The sequence below is a fragment of the Acanthisitta chloris genome, unplaced genomic scaffold (assembly GCF_000695815.1).
Source record: "Acanthisitta chloris isolate BGI_N310 unplaced genomic scaffold, ASM69581v1 scaffold30468, whole genome shotgun sequence".
In the NCBI taxonomy this organism is placed as follows: domain Eukaryota; kingdom Metazoa; phylum Chordata; class Aves; order Passeriformes; family Acanthisittidae; genus Acanthisitta; species Acanthisitta chloris.
Genome location: NW_008689150.1, coordinates 13,990 through 25,005, shown reverse-complemented (window position 1 = coordinate 25,005; position 11,016 = coordinate 13,990). Strand labels below are relative to the sequence as shown.

The window sequence follows — 11,016 nt, the reverse complement described above, 5'->3', positions numbered from 1 at the left end:
TTTCCCTAAATAAACATCAGAAATTTTCCATGCCAGGCTAATCTTCTTTCTAGTCATAAATCTGACTACAGATACAGAGTGCTTCCACATCTTTGTATAGTTCTATCCTCCAATGACAAGAAACAAATGAGTCACATGAACTTCTTTCATAATGTCACATTAACACAGCCTGACAAGACAGAGGAAAAAGCATACTGGTTCTGTCCTACCAGCTCCTCACATTCTTCTAGCTTCCTGTTTATTCAAAAGCCACATTACCTCTCATGAAATAACCACAGTTGAAAACCTGTGAATGCATGTGTAACTGACAGGCCACTGTAAGCAAACTTGAGGTCTGATATGCTTACAATTCATCACAACAGGCTGTATTTTCACTTCCTCAGTCATACACTTCAGTTTGAATACAAACACAAAGCAGTATGATCCTCACACAAAAAAACAGCTGTAAAAACCAAAGAGGTGCTAAAGGCAAACTACCTTCACATTTACCACAGGTTATGCTAGGGGGAGGCAGTCCATTTTCATACAGCAAAGATTTTGCTCTTCACAAAGAAGTAGGACTGAAGTAAGAGTTGGAAAGAGCTGAAGCCTTGTAACTCCCCATTTCCATCTGCAGAGTTGTGAGAAATACAATATGCCTGAGCAAACTCTGACAGTCATTACCAAAATCTTTGTATCAAAGTACTTGTTTGTATCCATGGCTGCAAATATTGGGGCAGGACTGACCAAGACCATCATCTTTTGTGTGATCCTGAGTTCCCTTTCCTGGATCACAGAACAAGTTTGTGTTTACTTTAGGCAAAGAATCATAGAATGGTTTGAGTTGGAAAGGACCTTAAAGATCACCTACCTTGACCCCCCCTGCCATGAGCAGGGACACCTTCCACTAGTCCTGGTTGTTAAAAGCCCCATCCAACCTGGCCTTGAACACTTCCAGGGATGGGGCACTATGCAAGGTGCACAGTGCTTTCCTAAAAGTAGTTTTTCTTTCCATACAGAAAATAATGCAATCTCTCCATGACTGTAGCTCCTCAAACTCAATATATTAACAGTGAGCAAAGTCTACAATACAAGTGTTAGCAGTTTTCAAGTGCAAACATAATACATCGACTAAAAGCTGTTCAGGGAAGAAAAAGCTAAAGTGTATTTGTGAATATCTGCATTGTCAAAAAAACCTGCCTAGTACTAAAGTTATTTCTTCTCCTCACTATCAAGGTAAATGAAAAAATCCTCAAAAAAACCTATTCAAATAACAGCTACGCATAAAACCAGGTAGAAACAGAAGCATATAAGGAAATGTACAAAACTACTAGCCAGGGTTCAGTTCTATTGAAACCGTATGATGGAACACTAACCATCAATAAAAAATTAAGTATGACATCAAATTCAGAAGGCTGCAAGTAGTCTGGAGCAATGGATTATGTAACCTAAAGTGCTTAACTTTCCACTTCTGAAGCAAAAGGGTAAGAGAGAGAAATCATAAATCTAGATCTGGAAAACTGGTTCAGCGCTAGAAACTACATAACGTGACCTTGGACTTACTATGGACTTTATATCGAACACAAAAATTGACAAAAAGCCAACATAATTATGGACTCAATCAACATCATCACCATGGGAGACAAGGAAAATAATTCTACTGCTTTACCCCGTAAACTTGGACAGTACAGACAGTGATCAATTTGGGGCATTACACATCAAGAACAATCTTAATGAACTATATAGTCCAGCGAGGACAGATGTTAGAATCATCAAATCATCAGGGTTGGAGATGTCATCTAAGATCAAGTCCAACCATTAACCTGCCACTACTGTAACCCTTAAACCATATCTTCCAGCACCAAACCATCAGATCTAGGCACCTCTTAAACACCTCCAGGGATGGTGACTCCATCACCTCCCTGGGCAATCTACTCCAGTACCTGATCACCCTAACAGTGAAAAAAACTCTTCCTAACATCTAATCTGACACTCCCCTGTCTCAGCTTATGACTGCACCCCGTAGTCCCCTCACTGCAGGCATGGCAGAAGATACCATCACACATCTCTCAGGGAGTTGTAGAGTGATGAGGTCACTCCTGAGCCACCTCTTCTCAAGGCTAAACACACACAACCCCCTCAGTCATTCCTCATATGACATGTGTTCTAGACCTTCTATGAGCCTCATCGCTCTTTGTTGGACTCACTCCAGCACCTCAATGTCCCTTTTGAAGTGAGGGGCCTAAAACTGAACACAGTACTCAAGGTGTGGCCTCACCAATGCTGAGTACAGGGGATGATCACTTCCCTAGCCCTGCTGGCTACACTATTCTTCATACACACCAAGATGCCACTGGCCTTCTTGGCCACCTGTGCACACAGACATACTAAGATAACTAGGAAACAAGAGGGAAAACCCTAGAACAAGCAGAAAAACTAAACTATGCCTCTGAAGGAAGATATTCTACATGATTTAACACAGGCAAGAGGTGGAAATTTAATCCTACTCAAAGCATTTTCCATGCATTTCACATAGAAGAAACTACACAGGTTCCACAGTAACATACGACACTTATTCCAGGGTAGGGAGAACTATACTCAAAGGCTACACAGGGAAGAAACAGCTATGGTTTATAGGGCTGGAAAAATTGACTGCCTCACTATTTGCATTCATCTGACATACTGAGAACTGCAGCAACAAAGGGCAGCAATAGAAAATATTAACATGTATGTCTGCAACGTGTTTTTTGCATTGTTGACACCTTCACCGTGGTTATGATCCATTTGTGGAATTCATAACTGTTAGGCCATTCAGATTTGGATGGCTCATTTAGGTATTTCTTCACTTAATACAAATGCAGTACCATCCCCACAGATTCACATAATTAGGCAAATATTCTTGACAAATCTCAAAGTGGATAAATGCCAGGTTTAGTATGCTGTGATAGCATTCTGTGATACACAGGTAAAGAAAAGCTCGAGATCCAAGGTTTGTGGCTTTAGAATTCAATCTGAGTTTGCAGTTAGCTTCCTATAAGCAGAATTTATTACATCAATGAGAGAACAAGCTATTTAATACTACTCTTCACTTGGAAAAGGTATTTTTATACAACTATTTAAGCATTACTCCTAAAAACCCCATTTCTTCCGTATACATAGAATTCTATCCATAACTCCAATCCAGAGACAATCAAGTCACTACTTCAATTTTCCAAGAATAGGAAAGGTAGTAAAGTCCTTACCTTTTACTTTTGCAATAACTGTTCCTGCAGCACTAAGAATATCAACTGAGTTTAGAGTCTGATGTTTATTTATCACTGCTTTTAAAACACGCAGCAACTCCCCCAGGCGTTCATGCACTATCTGATGCAGGCCATCCTGATTTTCTGAAAAAAATAAAGGAGAAACTACATTAAAACAGCGAATTAACACCCAATCCCATTACAAACCAGTTTGATGGTATTTAGCTGTATGGAATTCTAGGCCATACTGAAGCTGAGGCTACTTAGAGTAAACAAATTGTTAAAAAATAGTAATACTAGCAGTTGCCAACAATTTACTTGCAATGTTATATGTCATTTATATATAAACTCATTTATCACAGGAAGTCTAGCAAGTATACTTTCAATAAAAGGGGAGGGGGAATTCTACACCAATACCCTTCTGAGTATTTCTGAGGTTTAGAGTTAAACAATCATAGTTTTGTCCAGTCATTTCATCAACTACAATTTTAATTACACATAAGCAAAAAAAAGCCCAAGAAGAAAAACAAAAGCAGATTTGGATTGTTCATTAGATATTTCTTCGCCAGATACAAATTCAATACCATTTCTGTATATATTCATAGACCTAAACAAAACTTCTGCTAAATGTTGATTAGTTTTTAACTACAAGTCTCTCTTTAAGCATGTCAGTCCTGAAAAGTTGAACACCTAAATTATTTTGTGAATTAAGCCTAATCAGAAAAATTCTCAAACACACTCCAAGATGGTGGTGCTTTTTACAGCATGTACCTCTTGCTATGCACCATTAACCCCTCACCCCCACCTTAGTCTTTTTACAAATTAGTTCTTGTTGCATACATGGCACAGGTTAAACCACAAGCTCTTCCGTTCTGTTACGGAAGAGGTGCTGGTGCATGGAATTAAAATTTCACGTGCAATAGAGTGCTGCGTTGCAAGTTGTGGTAAAAAGCTTTCAAATTCAGGAAAGTCTAGCTCATGAAAAAGAAAAAGAGGATCTAATACAAGCTGACTCACTTCCCCACCAAGCAAAAAGGAATGGCAATTCTGTGTTGTCTGTGGTCACAGTAACAAACAGGTCAATACAGACAATTATGGAACAGTGCAAATTGATCCAGTGCTGCTCAGAGAAAAGTTTCAAATCAGAGCCATTTTGTTCTGGTGACATTAAATTTAAGCTAGAGGCACCTAAATTTTTCTGAGGAATCAACAAAGTACAACATGACACATCAGTACAGTATACCACTGCTGTCAGGTGGGGAGACTACATACAAATTACATGATTGTATTGGATGCAATAGCAAGTCTCCCACAGACCACCAGGCTTCAAGATTTATCTCCCTAGATGTCAAATACCAGGAGTAATTTTTTTTCAACTCGGATTGGTTTATATATGGTCAAAGGAAAAACCTTGACTCAGGAAGTGGACTAAAGCAAAAAACTTTATCTACCATTCACTGTCACGTTGCATGTTTTTTCCTGCTGGAAGGGAGTAGGAAGCTCTATCTGTAACAGGACTCACAAAGTCTAGGAAAGTCCATCTTACACAGCAGTAAATTAAGAAAGTTCAATGTAATTTATTAAAGAAACACAGTTCTGGTTCTACCTTCATTTACATATACACATGATGATTTTTAACTGAACTCAAACACAACAAAGGCAAAAAAACATCAAAAGCCTGGTAGTAAACATGGCCATGATTCAGTGCATCCACATTAACAGCAGAGGTTGGTTGTGACAAACACACATTGACCTAAAGGCATACTATAGCTCAGAGTTTGGAACTTAATGGGGAAAGCAATCCAGGCTTGAAAGTTTCCATGCAAGCAACAATAATGTAAGCTGTGACCTTGGATAAAAATGTTTTATAGGAGATATGAAAGATTAGAAAATTATAAAAGGCATGAAAATAGCAGGCAGAATCAATTGTTTATTCACATTTTCAGTTATATGCAACATACCTCAGATGATTACACAGAGCAAGCAGGAACCAGTTTGAAAACAAAAAAGGGTAATTCTCCATGAAAGAGACCTGCAGAATTTCTTACCAAAACATGACATGGACACAAGAAGTTTGCAGAGAAACAGAGAGATACTGGACAAGTTCTCTGACGTTTCCCTATGGGTTACTAATGGGACAATAAATGCCTCAGTGGGTCTGTCCATGGGTTCTGCTATCCTGGGCCTTACACAGCAGTGAGTGATGCTGCTTAGGAGACTAGACCAGACTGGCCACTTTCAGCAGTCCAGTCCCCCAGCACCCACCACTGCTGCACCACAGCTGCCCCTGTGCACTTCAGTAACTGCTTACAGACCTGTGTCTTTGAATTAATTCCTTTGGAACCTGCCTCCACAATTTCTTTTCACTCAACTACTCCACTCTTGAGACTCCCAAGCTACTAAGCACTGTACTAAGAAAACTTGCAAGAGCTCAAGAATTCTCCTATGTATAAATGATTCAGAGGTTATGTCCAACTTAGCATTTTTGCTTTTCATTAGCTATTCACTTTTGGCAATCATTGGAACTCAGACACCAAGTTAGACACAGCTTTGGCCTTAGCCAGTATGGCCATTGTCACCTTCTAACACTAGGAGAAATTTTCTAGCTGTCAAAATGAAACCAAATAATTTTCATGGTCCTTCCAAGCTTCAATCCATCAAAGCCTCAGTTGTATTCCATCAATGCAAGAATAAATGCTGTTGGGAGTACCAGGCAGCTCCAGGAAAAGCCAATGAGGAAAATGAAAGACAAGAGAGCGGTACTGATGCCCACAAACCCGAAGTGGATCAGACAACATAGAAAATACATCTGAAAATTATAATAATGTGTTATCTTCAGGAATTAGGATATTGGATAGTTACAGGCAATTCAAATTAGTTCATTAAAAATATGCCTAGAGTGTAGACTTAAGTTATGAAATGCTTAAAAAGGAGGTAGTCTATGGAGTTCGTTTCTCATCACTTCTCACAAATCTCCACAGACAGACAAATATTCCACAATCTTCCACTGGAACTAATGATTTACATGGGCAGGACTGGGACAGATAGGCTTTTATGCAGGTATTTGAAGGCTATATGCCAGGAACATTCCCCATCAGCTGTCTCTGAATATATGCAGTCCTCACATGAAGGGCATGAATACTGTGGTCAATGGACTAGAGATGAGCTGCACAGGTGCACCAGAACCACATCTCTTGCCTAATCAAAAAGGTGTCCCTGTCTTCTGATGCACACTTGTGCCTGGAGAGAAGAGTTCCTAATCACGTGATTGGGAATACCCATACCCCACAGCCAGGTACTTCTGGCAACAGGGTGGGTAGACTTCTGGACCCCAACAAAGAGGGGAGGGAAACAAAGCCGAAAGGGAGCGAAACCAACCTACAGACTACTCTCAGTTTGAGAGTCTACAGGAAGGAGTGCATCACAGACATACAACATGTGGCATGAATTATTCTTGGGAGTTCAGTGTGGCCCACAACTACAGGCTTGCTATTATTGGATGAAACAGTCCCTCAAGGCTCCTTACAGGTTAGGTGAAGGCAGAAAAAAATACAGAAGAGTAATTAAAGCACATCTGATCCCCAAATGCAATTTCTTATCTTACTAGAACAATAGAGTTGGGGGGAAAGTAAAATAAGTGGGAGGGGGAAGAAAGAAAACAAAAACAAAAAAAAAAAAAAAAAACACTTCAGGGATACAAGCCTCTCCAAGTCTGAAACAAGCAGCAAGCTTCAAAGGGAAATGCAAGTTGAAAACAGCCACTGAGTGGAATTAGATGTTTATCATACCATCCAGGAGAACACTATCACTAAAATAATGCACTCAAGCATGAGATTAGTTATTTGTACTCTCAAAGGCAAAGGTCTGGCTACACCCAACTGAGATTTCTTTGTATTCCATCACTGTATCATTTGTTTACAGAACATCTCAAACATTGTTTCTGGGCCTCCAGAAGACAAAAGGTCTGTGACACAAGTGGTGCTTGGGGACAGGTGGGGGCAGAAATCATCAGGAGCCACAACTACACTGCCTTCAGTGACTGATACTCACCAAACAGACACTAAAACAGGGATTTCCTGTTCAGGACAGATTTAGAAACCTCAGGTAGCAAAACAATCCAAATGTGCCAGATCAACAAAACACAGTCTTAACGCTGAGAAAATGGTGATCCTGTAACACAGAGGACCTCTCTGGGCACCTGAGTTCAGCTGTTTGCTCAGGTGAGTAGTTTCCCACAATCTCTGGGAGGAATGAGTTGCCACTCTAACTCCCAAAAGGAAAAAACCAGAGTTCTTAAAACCGAAAGGGGGAAAAAAATAAAAATCCTGGAGAGAGCTTAGTAGCCTATCTACAAATCTTCATTCACTGGGGTTTAAATTGTCATTTACAATAACTGAAAACAAGCCCTTCCAAAATTAAAGCATACTCAGTAGGAGAAGTGGAGACAGAACAGGGTGAAAAAGCATCTATTCAAAGCTGACAAACCTAATGCACAAGAATGACAGTACAAAGCAGCTGGGAAGTCTGTCAGTGTTTGCCAAGTCATCTCAGTAGCACACTGCTGTCATTAGCATCCCACTCCGAAATGGTTTTGGTCACCATATTTTGTAACTGCTCATCCATCTTTAATGTAAGAACAGCATAATTACCTATTTGCTAACTTTAGGTATTTCTCAAAGGGAAGTTTTTGTTTAGTAAGTTACTGAGCAATAATGGCCTTACAGCTGTGGATTCTATTCACGCAAAACAAAATCAAATTTGCTCATCAAGCTTGTGAGCGCCAGTCATCCTCCCTGCCAAGTCAGGGCTGGTCACAATACACACAGTCAGGAAAGGCACTGCTGTGTCAGTTGGCTGGCATTCTTTTGTCTGACCTATTGTTGGCCCAAACATTTCTGAAGCTGTTTATGTCAACAAATGTTTACCAAGACAAATTTAAATACAGACTAACAGTTTTCCCCCTCCGTGGCCACTGCATATCCTAAGTTGCAGCTCAGACCCATAGGTCCGGCTCTCATTTTGAGAAGTCCTTCTGTAAATCTGTTTTCTTGGGATCAGCTCAAGAGTGTGTACTTCAGCTCTCCTTTTACTTTCACTGAAATACAGGAGTCTTAATTCCTGTTTTAAGCACCACTTCACATCTTCTACATAAACCCTAACCTCTCTCAGGACAAAACAGTCTTGCAGGATGATGGTGAGAATGAGCACACAAACTGCAAGGCAGTTTCCCCAATATCTGAATACCTGGATCCAGAACTTTTTATTGAAGTTTTACCATATGGAGTGCAAACAGTCAGTTCCTCATCACTTTCCATCTTGGAAGGATTCAGAAGAAAGAAGTTTGAAAAACTAACGCTTCAATCTACAAGACTATGATCTTGGTTAGAAGACTGTTCAATCTTACTAAAAACATCTTTAACATTGCTTCTATTACATTATACAGTAGGATTACATGCTATCACTAGATATGCCACCTAGGGTAGGGGAAAAAATGGCATTGGAATTAAGCTGATCCAAAGTAAAACAGATTTAAACTAAAATCACATCACTATCATCTTCATCAAAGTCCATATTGCATACTAGGAAACTGTCAGCACTCAGGCCTGAACCTGATCCAGACTATGACACTTCCCAGTGAGCATCACAGAGTAGGCAAAACAATCATACAACAATGAACTGTGTGGAAATCACCTAATTCCTACATCTGCAGTTTGGGAAACAGTCCCAGATTAACCCATCGTTTTATTTTTGCCCTCCTCTCCCTGTGAGCCACATTCTAACAGCCTGGCATATTTATCTGATTTAACAGAGGTCACTATCACACTCAAACAACCACAAGAATTAACCAAACACATAGTGAAAACATGTTTTACATTGTGGTTTGACCATAGCAAAGTTGATATGTCACTGCTGTCTAGTCTGGTGTCAAGGAAGCTGTTTTAGGCAATAAACATATGGGCTAGGTGGGGTTTTCATTAACTGTATGGCTATAAAATGAACAAAACTTATTCCTTTACTGGAGGTGTAGTTTTATTATTTTTTTTTTTATTTCTAGCATGATAACCTTTTGTTGTGTACCACAAATACCCTTCAGATTTGTCATTTGCTATCAGAGACTGGCCAAAATACATCCACCTATCCATTCAGATTCGACCACTAACCACGCTGATCAGCTTCTGATGTAAGCCTGAACTCTGGTGGCTTTTGTTTTTTTATTAAACTGGGCTAACATTCCTACCCCATTTTAGTTATGGACCAATTCTGTATTTGTGAAAAGTCAACACTTATGTAAAAAGTCCTGTTGGCTACATATATACAGCAAACCAAGACTAAACTCATTTTCTGAAATGAAAGTTACAAAAATAAAGATGTCTTTAAAAAACTTCTTTGAAAAGTCAATAAAACAGGTGTAGATGCAAAACACATCAGAATAATCAAAATATTATAATTCTGCCTGCACTGAAAGCAGTTACATCTTTTCCTTTTGTTGGTTTGCCAACTGACATCAGCAGAACAGTTGTTACTTCACATTCATTTCATATTTAAATTCACAGATGAACTCCCCATTTGTTTATGTGGGGAAGCCTTTCAGAAAAAAAACACCACAATGCAGCTTTTCATTAATCTATTTCAATATGCTGTACACTACACTCAACTTGTTATTCTACTAGCCTTGAGATTCCAGTCAACTAACCTAGATGTGTTCAGCCATGCAGTTTAATCTTTAGAATACATTAATCTTTTATTAACCTAAAATTTAAAGACCAGAAACTAGTAATGAAAATTGCTAGTGTTTCCTTATTTATCTGTTTCTGATAAGTGAGAGTGAAAACACTACACGGACATTTCAGCTACTGTTCATGGAATTTCCTTCATTCTTCCAAGAGATTAGGAATAAAGCTAGGTGAGAATAATGCTTCAGCAGTTCCAGAGCACATTTTAAGTTAGAATTGCAAATTGTCAAGTGGATGCAAGACATTCTTTATGATGAAAATATTTGCAGTAAGTCTGATCAGTCATGATTCACCAGAAAGTCATATCCATTGGGATAGGCAACTACACCACTAGTAGCAACTAGCTACTTCTTTCTTATTCACTAAAACATTTTACTGAAACCTGGTGAGTCACTGGACTGAACAGCTGCCAATGGAAGACACTGTTAAAATAAAATAAGAACTTTTATGCTTAATCAACTATGTTCCTTCCTTATTGGTTCAAGTTCTGAAAGCACATGAAGTGATACTCACTCAACATTCCACAGCAGAAAATGAAAGACTATCCCCAGCAAGTTGATCATACCATATCAAACTGACACACAGAAAGGGTAGTACAAAAGTTTTGGTTTATTCATTCTAAATAAAACAAATGTAACCTTTTCTAACCAGTATCAATGAGTTTGCAAAAAACCCTTAACCTTTAACTCATTTTAATTTTAGTCTAAAATACTATTTGTTCTACATGGCTGCTCCTTCCACTTTTAGCCAAAGTCACTGATTAAACGAAGAAGTTATTTTACTGCTGCCTGCCCACCTAGTTTTCAAAAGACCACACAAAGCCAGGATTATGAGATTATATGGTGTTAAACAAGAGGTGCATTACTTCGTGTATTTATTTCAAAGGACCTTTTAAACACAACTCAGGACTGCTATGGGATGTGATAGCAATCCATTTCTTGTTTGTTGATTAAAGGAGTTATGCAAAATCAACTTAGATTTTAAGTGGTATTCAGATCACTAAAGCAGCAGTCAGTAACATTAGCTGTCTAGAAAATTGGTGAATGTAAAGGATTAAGGAT

At 38.9% G+C, this 11,016-nt stretch overlaps 1 protein-coding gene across 1 annotated transcript in view; it reads right to left on the bottom strand.

Annotated features, from left to right (window-relative positions):
• ARHGAP29 (Rho GTPase activating protein 29) overlaps positions 1–11,016 on the bottom strand; it is a 46,100-nt gene that overhangs the window by 23,156 nt on the left and 11,928 nt on the right. Inside the window, exon 2 of the mRNA XM_009081322.1 lies at positions 3,222–3,365. Within this exon, the coding sequence (XP_009079570.1) occupies positions 3,222–3,365 (144 nt within the window). The remainder of the gene's footprint in view (positions 1–3,221; positions 3,366–11,016) is intronic.